At 46.7% G+C, this 14,495-nt stretch overlaps 1 protein-coding gene across 1 annotated transcript in view; it reads right to left on the bottom strand.

Annotated features, from left to right (window-relative positions):
• Positions 1-1,757: 1,757 nt before the first annotated feature.
• FBXL16 (F-box and leucine rich repeat protein 16) overlaps positions 1,758-14,495 on the bottom strand; it is a 75,223-nt gene continuing 62,485 nt past the window's right edge. The window contains exon 6 of the mRNA XM_053276311.1: positions 1,758-12,653. Within this exon, the coding sequence (XP_053132286.1) occupies positions 12,589-12,653 (65 nt within the window). The 3' untranslated portion in view covers positions 1,758-12,588. The remainder of the gene's footprint in view (positions 12,654-14,495) is intronic.

The following is a 14,495-nucleotide window of genomic DNA, read 5'->3' as shown; positions in this document are numbered from 1 at the left end:
TCAGACCCTTGGCCCATCTGGCTCATTATTTTCTTCACTGACTAGCAGCGGCTCTCCCAGATTTCAGGCAGGAGTCTCTCCCAGCCCTACCTGGAGATGCTGCCACAGATTGAACCTGGGACCTTCTGCATGCAAGGAAGATGCTCTCCCACTGAGCTAAAGCCCCATCCCCCCAGAATAGGAAGCTGCCTTTTACTGTGTTAGATCCTTGGCCCATCCAGCTCATTACTGTCTACACTGACTGGCAGCAGCTCTCCAGGAATTTTTCTCAGCCCCACCAGGAGATGCTGCCAGGGACCGAACCTGCGACCTTCTGCATGCAAAGCAGACGCTCTGCCATTGAACTACAATTTTTTCTCTCAACACATAGGGACACAGGAAGCTGCCTTATACTGAGTCAGACCTTTGGTCTGTCAAGCTCAGTTTTGCCTACTCTGACTGGCAGTGACTCTCCTCCAGGGCTCCAGGCAGGAATTTTTCTTAGTCCCACCTGGAGGTGCCTGTGACGGAACCTGAAGAAAACAATTACACTGGGGATTCAAATCACGAGGCTTCGAGGTAGCATGTTATTCAACCCCAATTGTTGCTTGTCACCAAAATTCCACAAAGCACCTTCCACAAAGTGGCAGCTTCAATAAGAACCACATTAAAACGATCACTTGGAAATCTAAAACATACAGCGCTAATCAGGAAAACGCAGTCAAGTATAAAGAGCAACAAAGTCATGCAAACCCCCGGTGTGGTATGCTCATGCCAATACTGGCAAGGAATGTGACTGTCCAAAATCCAATTATCATTTCATCAATTATAATGAAATTCCAAAAGGTGATCATTCATCGGTGTAGAGAAGAAGATATATATATTCACAGAGTAGTCCATAGCAGTGTTCCCTCTAACAGGGATCCCCAGATGTTGTTGACTACAACTCCCATAATCCCCAAGCAAAAGCCATTTCAGCTGGGAATTCTGGGAGTTGTAGCCAACAGCTTCTGGGAATCCCTGTTAGAGGGAACACTGGTCCATAGTTGTCCAAAAAGGGGTAAAATCAAAGCAAGCCATTCTCCAATTGAAAAGAAAGAGAAGATTCATCCAGGGTTCCTGGATGACCACAATTGTTGCTTGTTCCGGGTTTCAAGACCTCAGTGGGTCTGAGGCAGGCCACCAAATGCCACCTCCAACCATCTCATCTCTCCCCCACACACAGCCCCCTTATTTTTTTTCATGGCAGTGGCAACAGTCGTTGTCAGGGATGTGCAGTGCTGGTTTGATGCCTCTTCTGGGAAGCGCCGAACCGGCTCAGGCGCTGGCATTTGAATCGGTTTGGTGGGATGGGGAGCAGTTCCCTTTTCAAGCAGGTCTGCAGCTGCTTATCTGCCACTGCAGCTCTCCAAAAGGCCTCCACGTGGCGTCTGCAGGGAACAGAACCGCAGCCACGTTCAGCCTTTTAGAGAGGCAGCGGCTGCCACCAGAAAACTGGTGGGTCAGTGGACGAGCAGGTAAGGACCTGCTTACCTGCTTTTTAAAGGAACTGCTCCTCGCTCTGCTGGCCTGAGCCGTTGGTGCTCCTCCTGATCTTCTTTCTTGTGCTCAGAGACAGTGGAGGTGAGAGAGGGCATCTACCTTACCCCACCAACCCTGCCTCGCGTGGCTTCACCGAAGGGCAACGACCGACCAGAAACGTCTGCAGAAGGTGGTGACATGTTCATTTAAAATCTGCGCAAAAAATCGGGCAAGAGGGTCCAAACAAGCCAGGCCTCTTGTATTTTTTAAAATGGTTTAATATATATTTTTATAAACAGATCACGTGATAAAATACCACAAGAAACACTTACCAAATATAAGGTTATATCTTCAGAATATACAGGAGTATGAGGCTGTATGTACAGTAAGAAAATGGTTTCGAGAATTTTTTTATTTTTCTTTCCTCATTTTATAGCAATTTTGAAATATCACAGCTTCGATAGCTTTAATAATACTTTGGAGTGGACCAGTGGACACTTTTAAGCAGGGGTGCTATGCAGACCAGGCATAACCCACTGGAAAGCTCTTTGACAGGTCTCATGGGCACCTGGAACTTGGACCAAGATACTGATAGGACTCTTGCAGGAAATGGAGTCACTTTTCTCAGCTTGTTCCAGAAGGAACAGGAATAATTCAGGGTAGACATGTGAAGATCTGGGGGGTGGGGAACCACATTTCCCCCCAGAAAAACAACAACAAAACCCCACCCGTTTCCCCCTGTTTTTCCTCCCCCTCGCCCCCACCCCAGGTCTTCACATATCTAGTTCAAGGTATTGCTGATTGCAATGCTAAAAGCATTTCTTTTTGCTCAGACCTTGCCTATACAATTTTCTGCCTCTGTCTCTTCTGTTTCCTAGCCCCACTTTTCATCGTATGGCCTGTCCTCCTTCCTTGGGCTGAACTGTTAACATGTTGGGTTTCCATTCTGGTTCAGATGCTAACTTTTGTAAGTGGCTCAGGAACTGCTTCAGAGACATTTGAACTGGGTTGGAACCTGTTTCAATGCATTTTACACAGAATGGCATCAGATTCCTTTGCTTGGGAAAATGAATATGATAGCCATTTAACCTGAGAAGAATATTATATGTTATTTTAAAAACTGTTTTCAAAAATGTGTCAAAGGTGTTCACAAGCAAAATGCATATGACAGGATAAAATATAGGGAAATAAAACAATTTCCCAATTGCAAGCTGAGTGCCTGATTGCTGAGCCACCTTATTTTGAACTTCTTGTCTTTAGGGATTTGGTTTCAAGTTCAAGTTCAAAGCTACCAAGAGATTTCAGGTTCAGTTTTTCACTAAAAAAAACAAACCCCTCTCTGAAATGGTTTGGGTTCAAATTCAGGTTTGGTACAGCTCCTTGACTGCAAGATCCAGTTAAGATGCAACATTCCTACCTCTTAACCATGGTTAGGACACACATTTAGGAGTGTCCTGCAGGCTCATTCACATTCTACCTGCTCCCCATACTGAGCTCAAATTCTCTCCTCCCTTTCCTCGCAGCTAACCATGGTGGAGCATTATGTCTACACTGAGATTAACATCAACCATGGTTTGCAAAACTGCTTCAAGCCATCGTTGGAAATTCTAGTTTGCAAACCATGGTTTACAGTACTCACACCGATGTAGCACTCTTGTTACGGTTAGCTCTGAAAAGAAGAGAGGGAGAAGACGCTTGCAAGCCTGTGGAGTGCTCCGTATTCCTAACTTCCTAACCATGGTTAGGAGATCAAAGACAAAGGCCGCTTTTGCACATAACGGCAAACCATGGGTCCAACGGACCCGCGGTTTATTCCCCTTCCCACCATTCTCCCAGACGATGCTGATCTGCAGTCTGGGAGACTGCAAGTGGGGAGGAACTGGCTGAGCGGGCTTCCTCCTTGGCATGACGGAAAGCCGCAACAGCCAATCGAGAGGCAGAGAAAGGAGCTTCCTACCCTCAACTCTGGTTTTGCACAGCGGCAGAATTTGGATGACACAATGACGCTTCTGGACCTCAAGTTTCAGTGGAACCAAAGGCTCCAATTCAGGTTTGGGGTTGCAAACTGATCCACAGCTTGGTGATGAAACTGCGGGCTTATGCATTCAGATGACCACAAGCCTGAATCTCTGGCATACTTGTTTTCAGTTTGGCATTATGTCTGAAGCAGCAGGTGGGAATTGTCTCTTTCACATCTCTGTAAAGTGTATTCTGCTTTTAGGTGTATTACATATATTTCTGGGTAGGGAGTCATATATATATATATGTGTGTGTGTGTGTGTGTGTGTATATATATATATACACACACACACACACACAGTGTGTGTGTGTATGTTTCAAGCATATGTGTATATGCTCAGGGTGTTCGAATAGGTAGTGATCTTTTTGCATTGCGTTATCAGTGGTTCTCCAACCTAAGTTCCATATGTTGTTGGACTACAATTCCCATCATCCTGGGGTGACTGAAACTGGAGTCCAAGAACATCTAGGGACCCAAGTTTGAGAACCCTTAATTATAATTAATTATAATACCACCAAATATTCATTAATTAAGTATATAATTATTATACATTATATTATTACACTTTATATATCATTTATCTCTATCAGCCCTTTACGAAGCAGTTCCTGGATTCGTTGAAAGCTGCGCTCAGATCAGGATGCCGCATTTTAAAATGGCGTTTGAACTGGTGTTTATCTGTGTTATTATTGTCCACTGCTACGTGGTGCCGTTGCACAGAGAAGCGGTATAAAAATGAAATAAATAAATCGGTGAGGCTCACAGGCGGGTTTCATGGCTGTTGTGTATAGAAACACTGGAACGGTTGTTGAAATATGCAGAAATGACATCTAGAATTTGACCACAACAAAAATAAGCAACTTAAGGTGATTCTGGTGATAAGCGAGGCTGCTAGATTTCTGTCCGATAAATTCCATGCAAGTGTAGCTGGGTTAGTCTGTGGCTAATAGGCTCCCAGGTTCCCTCCCTCAGTTGTTGTTGTTGTTTTTTTAAGCACTTAAAGATGCATCTTTTTAAAGAGGCTTTTAAATGTTTAGCCCGCTGCTTGAAATGTTTCACCCACCCATGAAATTGATTGCCAGGAAATTTAGGACCAACAAACAGAAGTACTTTTTCACACAATGCATAATCAATTTGTGGAACTCTCTGCCACAAGATGTGGTGACAGCCAACATCCTGGATGGCTTTAAGAGGGGTTTGGATAACTTCATGGAGGAGAGATCTATCAATGGCTACTAGTTGGAGGGCTAAAGGCCACCTCCAGCCTCCAAGGCAGGTTCCCTCCAACCCTTCTTAGTTTTCACTTTTTTACTTGTAACTTTTAATCACAGGCTGAGGAGATAATGGGGCGAAGATTTAAACTTTCACATCTAGGATCAAACTTTTAAAACGCGTAACACTTGAATGCGGTTTTTGCTTGGTCTTTTAACTTGCTTAAGTTTATCAGTGTGTGATTGTTTTACGCTGCATCTATTTTATTAATGTGTTGAGTCGCAAATAACCAATTAATACAATTAACGTGAGCCGCCCTAGGCATTAGTGAACCGGAGGGATAGGGCATACACGTTTTAAATAAATAAATAACTTGCATCTCTGGACATGTAAGAGAAGCTTCGGATAGAATAAAACAAAATGTATGAGTCCTGAACGTGCCCCCGCCCCCAGGGATTGTGGAAGTTGAAGTCCAACAACATCTGGGAACCACACAATGCCTGTGTGATGTTTTTGGTGAATCCATTCCTCGATCCAAGCCAGCTTTTGAATGGGGCTTCAGTTACTCTACCTGGAGTAGAGGCGGGGCTAACAAAAAGCCAGCAGCAAGAGCCTGGGAAAGCAGCCTGCAATTGCCTCTCTGTACATCTCTGCACATCTATGAAATATCTATTTCATCAAGCTATTAATGTTCCTGATTCCACTCCACTGCCTTGTCCACCACTACAACTCTTTCCTCTGGATTCTACAGCTTAACACAACATTAACATGGCGTCCCCAAAAGGTAACCATCAGAACAAAACAGGGACGGTGATGTACCAGTGTGGATAGAGGCTTGGAAATATGGCCTGTGAAGAAATCAGCACAGTTGGGACAACATGAGGACATCCAAGAGAAGCAAGAGAACATTCTGGTGGATTGGTCCCCATGCTGATTCCTGTGTGAGCGGAGGAGAGTGTAATCTGGATTCTGGACTCATTCCCTCTGGTTTCAAAACACCAAGGTCTTTCCCTATTTTAAAAGACTAATTTCCCCCTAAGGAATGCCTTCTTTCCTTCCTTCCTGCTCAAAGTCAAATGGATTTCTCTGCAATCCCCTCATCGTCTCCGACTTGTGGCATGGGAGACAGAGATTTTTATTTTTTTTTAAATTGCTCTACATGCATTCCCTGAACTTCCAGAGCGTCTTCAAGGTTACTCTCTAAATTATCGCAGCAATTAAGGCCTCTTCAGCAAATGTGGCATTAAAGCAATGTCAGTGCCAAAAGACTAATAAAGTTGTTAATGGATTTGCTGTAATATGAACTGGAGGGAGTGTGTCTGGCCTGTCAATGACAGAAAGCCAGACTATATTATTGTATTGCCCCATTTTGACCTTCAGATCTACTTAGTTTTACGAGATTGAAATAAAGGGCCAGGCCTGCCGTTCATTGGGCTGCCCCCAAGGTGGCTTACCTCAGTGGTGCTATTACAATTATCTTCTATATAAGAATAGCCCTATTCAGACATTGGGGCCATTCACATGATCGGGTGGGTGGTGCAGGGAGGCTTCTCCGATTCACCTCCCCCCCAGATGATCGCCGGAATGTTGGGAGTACGGATCGTGCTCCCATACGATCCACGCTGTGTGGTGAAGCATGGAGTTCCGAAGGCCGGGGTGATGCATCCCGGCCACGGGGTATCCCATAATGCCCCTCACATATTGCGGTGCTCACACCCACCCTAACCCATAGCCTGGGTTAGGGTACACGTGAGAATGGCCCCATCATGTTGCACCTGTGTTCAGATGACTGTATCTTCAGTTAATGTGTATATGTTTTTGTGTGAATGAGTATATATGTGTTCAGTTCAAACAGGGTCAGCCCTTGGGGTTTGGCGCCCTAGGCCAAGTTTGAATTTGGCGCCCCTCGCAGCCAAGAAGTGCAATGCCTCAACTTCAACTTGAGCCATGCAAGCGGCTCATTCACAAGGTCAGATGTCCAGCCTGTGTGTGGATGACCAGCGAATGACTAGTCTGCATAAAGGGTGTGTGAGCTGGCTCAGTCCGAGCCAAGCTCGATGTTGAGCCAGCTTGGCTCAACGGGTTTGGGATCGAACTGGACTGGCCGATGCTGGTCCGAGTTTGAACCGAACCAGGACCGGTTCGAACTGAGCCGGCTCGGAGCTATACTGGTAAAGGGGAATCTGATAAAGGGGACCAGCTCAACCAGGCCAAAAACAGCAAATCCAGTTTTGTGCACACCCCTAGCCTGAACTAGTTTGGGGATATATTGGGAGAGAGTTCCCAGTTTAGTATGGGGCAATATCCCAACACTTCAGAGATGAAAAGATGTCCCTGTTAATTTGGAAGTCTAGCCTGAGGCCATTTCTTGAATGAATGTGGAGGCAGGCAATTCATGTTCAAGAGACGGAGTGCAGCTGGTGAGCCTAGCTGCAATGAGCCAAGAAGGCTGTGTATTTGGGGGTACAGGAAGTCCAGGATTTAGGGGAAAGGGTACAGGATTGCACCTTACATTCTTATACCACTGTGCAGTACTTCATGGGCACAATGCAAGAGGGTGAGAAAGAATAATTGGCAGTGTTATATTTTGGCACTGTTTAGGCATCCCCACCCCCCAAGAACTGGCGTCCTAGGCAACTGTCTATGTCTGCCTAGTGGATGGGCCAGCCCTTAATTTAAAAGTGAACCTGGGTAAAAGACCTTTCAAATGCAGGATACAGATGGGGAGCATATTGTTGTGCCTGCATTCAACATAACGTGTGAATAGCTGTACCTCCATACGTATCCGTGTACCTGCATTCACTGTGCACAGATCATATGAGTGCTGAACATAATGTGTGAAGACAGCTAAGGGGGAGGACAGGAAGGGGAACTGGTCTTGTGGTAGCAAGCATGACGTGTCCCCTTTGCTAAGCAGGGTCTGCCCTGGTTGCATATGAATGGGAGACTAGAAGTGTGAGCACTGCAAGATCTTCCCCTTAGGGGATGGAGCCACTCTGGGAAGAACATCTGCATGCTTGCATGCAGAAGGTTCCAAGTTTCCTTCCTGGCAGCATGTCCAAGATAGGGCTGAGAGAGACTCCTGTCTGCAACCTGGGAGAAGTCGCTACCAGTCTGTGTAGGCAATACTGAGCTAGATGGGCCAATGGTCTGCCATATACCGAGTCAGACCAATGGTCTCCACTGCAGAAAGCACTGTCTAGTGATTTATTTATTTATTGAAATTTGTTTAGAAATTTCCAACAAATTTTATTGTTGTTGGAGGGGGATTTTAAAGAAAGAATGGGTGAAGCCTCTCTCTGGAATGATATTCCTAAGAATACAGCAGTGAAACTAGACATGAGGAACTGAGGAACGGAGAAAAATGTAATGGAAGAAAATGTGTCTTGACTAACACCATCACACTTAGCATTTAGGCCAGGGTCTCTCTAACTTGGGTGCCCAGATGCTGTTGGACTACAGCACGCCCTGATGGTTGGGGGTGATGTGAGTTGTAGTCCACCATCATCTGGGAAACCAAGATGCTATTAGACCACAACACACCCCAATGGCAGGGTGTGATGGGAGTTGTAGTCCAACATCATCTGGGAACCCTTCAAGCTGTTCATTTAGGCTGTTCAAAGCACTTCTCATTCCTACTGCGGATGGGAAGGCAAAGGTTGTTTGCTTTCCTAAGGCTCAAAGCAGAGGTGAGCTATCAGTCTCAAATCCCACCCACTTTTATAACTGGTCCAAAGTCCAGAATAACATGATCAGCATTCCAGGAAGCATGCAATCCACTTCTATCTTTGAGTGCTGGGGGAAAAAATTAACTCTGTCCATTTTCATTACCGGTAGAGCATATCCTGCTCAGAACTCAAGGTGCTTTCATTACCCCAATCCCCACCCACCCCCCTGGCCAATCATACAGTTGACTCCTGCAAGACAAGGTGATCTTTGCCAAGTTCTGGTCCCAAGAATCAAGCTTGATAGCACCCCTCTCCTTTAGAAGAAAAACAAAATGCACCAATTCGGAAGGCACTCACTGCTCAATGGCTTCTTCTTCGGCACCACTGCCCCCCGCACCCAACCTTCCTCGCACCTCCCTCCCCCAGGGTAGTCTCACGTGGGACCCATGGAAAACTCTGGACACCGTGAAGCCCAAACGCAACGAAAATGGAGGATCCATGTCAACTGAGATGGTCTCAACAATACAAGAGCCGCTGATGGTTATACTGTATATTTGGATATTACCATAATTCTTGTAGTTGCTATATGTGCGGAGGTTTTATTTTGTGCATTTTTTCTTTTGTTTATAGTTATTCCTTGGAAAAGATATTATCGAAATGCGAAGGTATTTTTCCCCACCAGCTGCTCTTACATTGTTAAACAGCCACGGTCCACGGATCATAAGAAAGTTCAATCGAATCCACACTTTAACATCTTTGCAGAAGCACACCTAAGACAGGGTTCTCGAACTTGGGTCCCCAGATGTTGCTGGGCTTCAAGCTCCCATGATCCCATGAATTACAAGAGTTAAGAAAATAAGGACAGCCCTGCAGGATCAGGCCCAAGGAGGCCCATCTAGTCCAGCATCCTGTTTCGCACAATGGCCCACCAGATGCCACTTGAAGCCCACAGGCAAGAGATATGTGCATGCCCTCTCTCCTGCTGTGGCTCCCCTGCAACTGGGATTGTCCAACAACATCTGGTGCAACATGTGGTATTGTCCAAGAACATCTGGTACTAGTATTGTCCAACAACATTGTCCAACGACTGATGTCCAGCAACATCTGGGGACCTAAATTTTGGGAACCTCTGCCCTAAGATGTTTTCAATGTGCATTCAAATGTGGAAGTGCGGAATAAGTGAGGACACAAGTCCGCTTACGAACACACGCATGCTCCTTAGGGAGCCCCAAATTGGCTGTGATTCTAAGGGTACTTTCAATGGCAAATCCTGCATTTATCACTGCACCGTGTTTGGAAAGGCGCCAAGGAAGCAATTCACAATGTTTCATTTGGACTGGAGCTTGTTCGTGATGACTCCTTCCCAGCTTGGGCATCGGGGTCTAAAACGGGCTTGCTCAACTTTGCCCCGCCCCCAGCTGTTTTTGGACTACAACTCCCATAATCCCCAGGCACAGTGGCCAATAGGCAGTGACTCTGGGAGTTGTAGGCCAACATCTGTAGGAGGGCCGAAGTTGAGCAGCCTTGGTCTAAAACCAAAATCTCTGTGTTAGGCATTAGGAATTGCCAACTAGACAAACCAAGAAATGTGCTGTTGCATTTCTGTCTTTTTGAACTTATTTCTAAAAAGTGGACATAGGAAGTGGGGATTATCTCTTCACCCCATTTCCCTGGCAAAAATCACCTCCCATATTTACCCCACTCTGGGGTAAATAGCTTCAGAGGGAATTTTCATTGAGAACACAGCATGCGGGAAAAGAGAAAATCCCTATTTCTATGCTATGGTCCCAATCTAGATCAGTTTCCCCTACTGACCTCACAGTAACTATTTTAAAAAAATGCCCCCCCCAAATGCAATGACGTATTTCTCATTTCGTCTGGTTTGGTCCTTGAACTGAGCATGGGGGTGTTGTTTTTTTGCCTGTACTTGCAGACTTGCTAGAGAGATGTGTATCCCTGAGCATGTGCAGAGTGTTTTCTTGTTAGGGCTGAGAATCAGCATTCTCACCGGTTACATAGGAAGCTGCCACATACCACGTCAGACCATCATTCCAACAAGTTTGGTATAGCCTACGCTGACTGGCAGCAGCTGACTGTCAGCCTACATTGATATCCTACACTGACTGGCAGCAGCTCTTTAGGATTTCAGAAGGGTCTTCCCCTGCCCTACCTGGAGATGCGACCGGGGATTCAACCTGGGACCTTCTGCATGCCAAGCAGATGCTCTTCCACAGAGCTATGGTCCCTCCCCTTCTCTCTCAGGAAGCCGCAGGATACGTCCTCGACACCACAATCCATACCCACCATCCATTCTTGCTCCCATATAGACGGATTTCCCCACACAATTATTGTACTTGTGGTGTTGGGGAGCTGAATGCCTGACCTGGCTTCCATTCAAAAGGGCTAAGGAGATATCGGTAGCGTTAGATCTGTGATGGTCCATTCTTAAAGGCGAGTCATCACATGATGTTATTGTCATCTGGGGAGGGTGACATTTGACAAGGTCACCTTACGTGGCGCAGCGGGGAAAGAGGGAAGAGAGCTGGTCTTGTGGTAGCAAGCATGACTTGTCCCCTTAAGCTAAGCAGGGTCCACCCTAGTTGCATACGAAAGGGAAACTGGAAGGGATGGAGCTGCTCTGGGAAGAGCATCTAGGCTCCAAGTTCCTTCCCTGGCATCTCCAAGATAGGGCTGAGAGAGAGACTCCTGCCTGCAACCTTGGAGAAGCCGTTGCCAGTCTGTGTAGACAATACTGAGAGAGATGGACCTATGGTCTGACTCAGTATATGGCAGCTTCCTGTGTTCCTGTGAAATGCTTGACTAACAAGTAGAAGGCTGCTGGTTTGAACCCCCGCTGGGACTATATCGGGCAGCAGCAATATAGGAAGATGCTGAAAGGCCATCCTCTCGTACTGCATGGGAGGAGGCAATGGTAAACCCCTTGTATTCTACCAAAAAAACCCCCACAGGGCTCTGTGGGCACCAGGAGTCGAAATCGACTTGACGGCACACTTTACCTTATACCCCCTAGAGAGGAAAAGGAGGTGATAGCTTTGCAAGATTCTCAGCTTCCAGCCTTTTGCCTTGCTTTCATGATCCTGACCATTGGGGCCTGCAACGTTAACATTTGCAATGGTGTTTTAAAAGCTTTGCAAAAGTTTAAAAACACTAGAACTACTATACAATTTGATTGATGTTGTCATCGGAACGGAAATGAAAAGTGGCAGGGATGTCCTCCAAAGATTACTCCATGGAGAGAGTATAACAATTTGTTCGTCAGCCTAACCCTGACCCCAACCCTTTCCTCACTGCAAAAGTGACTTTTTACCCTAATCGTTTTTACCCTAATCGTTTTTTACCCTAATCGTTTGCGGGGTAGGGATAAACACAACACAGAGACAGCTGTAAGTGGAACAACACTATCATCTCTCTTCCATCTCGGGGGGGCGGGCGGTGGATAGATGTTGCCCCAAATCAGTATGAACATGAGATGGTACCGATCCCCAAAATTTGTGGGCCTGCCTCATGGAAGCAGGCAAATCCCTTCCTAGTTTTAGGATGTGGTTCTCCTGTTTACATTTGAGAACATATTGGGGTGGGTGATGCTTTGCAACAGTGTCCAGAGTTTTCCAAAGAAGCCATGCATTGAGAAGGCTGAAACGGATCAAAGGGACAACCAGGTTTGGCTTCCCCGACATCAAACCATGGCTGATCCAAGCCTCCACCCCACCAGACCTGATTCAGGGGGAGGATTCAAGTTGCACAACAACTGGTCACACCACAGCTGCTGCTCCCGACGGCCAACAGCTGACCCCCTCCCCACTACCGCCGCAGTCCACTCACCCCACCCCAATAATCACGCACCCCTGTGGGATGAGGAGGAGAGGCCCCCAGAGCAGGAAGCTGTAAAACGTCGTCCCCAAAAAGGCGGTTTAAAGCTTTACAAAGATGTTATGGCAACAACTTGTGACTAGAAAAGGGAAAAGAAAAGAAAGGAAGGAAACGTGGTCTTCAAACCAAGTTCGCTTGTGAGTCCCGTACAAATGAAAGAAGCCTGTGCCCAGGTACATCCTTCAGAAATGGCGGGGACCAGTTCGTCACCGGGCGGCCGAGGCCCCTAGTTGCCCTCGTCCAGCCTGGGCCGAGCTTGCGTGGAGAAGCGAGGCCTCTAAGCGGCGGTTTCGTTGATCAAGATGGCCGACGCAGAGGGATAGTTTGAGAAGTTGAGCGATGGCTGGTTGGCATGGATTTCTCTGTTCACAGAAGATTCACAAACAGATTGAGTCTCCCCACCCCACCCCATCCCTCATCATGCACAGCCTCATCGTGAAATCTTGTTCGACCCTCCCCCCGCCCCCACCCGCCCCCACCCCAAGTTCTTTGAATCCTGACACCAAGTTGGGATGAGCTATGTAGGATCTCTAGCGATTCACCGGTAAGATGAACATGGTTCCTGTCAGGTTCCTGATGTGGGTGCTCGTGGGAAGGCATTTGCAAAGGGGGTGGCATTCGCAGGGAGTTTCATCCAGATTAAGCTAGCCATGACGGAGCATGGTTGGAATCAATGAGATATGTTACTCCTGGTGAAGTTTGCTGACCTGCCACCACGCGGCTATCACGCCCATTCTGCGGTAGCTCCACTGGTTACCAATTTGCATCCGGGCTAGATTCAAGGTCCTGCTTTGAAGCTGTTGTTGGCCTACAACTCCCCCAGTCACAATAGCCAGAAGACAAGGAAGTTGGGAGTTGTAGGCCAACATCAGCAGGAGGGCCACAGTTTGACACCCCTGCCCTACACAGCTTGGGGTCTGTGTCCCACATTCGCCCCTACAAGTCTGCTATGGCCCTTTGTTCAGACTCTCAGGCCCGACTGCTGACTGAGATTTGGTTGCTGCGGAAGAGACAGAGCCTTTTCAGTCATGGCCCCTCAGCTTTGGAATGCTTTCGCGGAAGAGCTTCACCAAGGCTCCCTCTCTTCGGGATTTTAAAAAGTATTGGGAGGCCCATCTTTTTAGAGTGGCTTTAAAGTGTTTTCACCTGCATTGTGGTCGGGAGTTTCTTAACGTTTTTAGCCGTTTCAATTGCATCCTGTTTTTAGCTAACCTTTGAAAACATGACATGTTTTCGTCCGTTGTATTGTTTTACCATGAGCTGCCCCGAGCAGTACTGTACTGGAGGGATGGGATCAGTGTTTCCTCTACCAGGGATTCCCAGATGCTGTTGACTACAACTCCCAGAATCCCCAAGCAAAAAAGCCATTGCAGCTGAGCATTCTGGGAGTTGTAGTCAACAACATCTGGGAGTCCCTGTTAGAGGGAACACTGGATGGGATACATGTATTTTAAATAAATAAAATAACTTAAGCCAAGTTAATTTCCATGGGATTTAGTCATGACTCAGTCTGGATGCAACCTTTGGTCCAAATGCATCCCAGCATTACTAGAATTGTGAGTAATGGTAGCCAATCTGGAGGACTTGGGTGTGTGTGGGTGGATTGTATCTTAGACCTCCCTCTTCTCAGAGTCAGCTGCACCTCTTCCAGTGGTGTCTAAAATCCTCCTCATCATCACTACCTACATTTGTTCCATTAGCCATCAAGTGTCCCTCACTGTGAGGCAACCCTTGTCTATTTTACAGGAATGGATTGAAGGGTGTAGCATAAATAGCTTTAAGAAAGAATCAGATAAATACTTGGAGCATAGGTCGAACAGCGGCCACTCGCTACCACATGGAAAGCACAGCCTCCAAATTGGCAGGCAGGAGGCTTCTGATATGAGATCTTCTAACAGAGAATTCCCAGCATCTTATGTAACTACAACTCCCAGGATTCTTTGGGGGAAGCCATGACACTTCAAGTGATGTGAAACAGACAACCTTTTGTAGGATAGATAGGGCCACATTCTGGATTGTTTTATGATGATTTCTATGAGGTCATTCACACAATCAAAAACGGTGTTCTACCTGGGTTTGGGAGCTGTGTGTGCTCCCAATTTTCAGTTGTGTGGAAGCAAGGTAGGAAGGAAACCTGTGTAGAAGTGGTTGTGTGGAAGCAAGGGAGGAGGGAAACCTGGGTAGAAGTGGTTGTGTGGAAGCAA

This window comes from Hemicordylus capensis, chromosome 13, assembly GCF_027244095.1.
Source record: "Hemicordylus capensis ecotype Gifberg chromosome 13, rHemCap1.1.pri, whole genome shotgun sequence".
Taxonomy (NCBI): Eukaryota; Metazoa; Chordata; class Lepidosauria; order Squamata; family Cordylidae; genus Hemicordylus; species Hemicordylus capensis.
The sequence above is the reverse complement of the archived record's forward strand: the minus strand, read 5'-3'. Positions and strand labels throughout refer to the sequence as shown.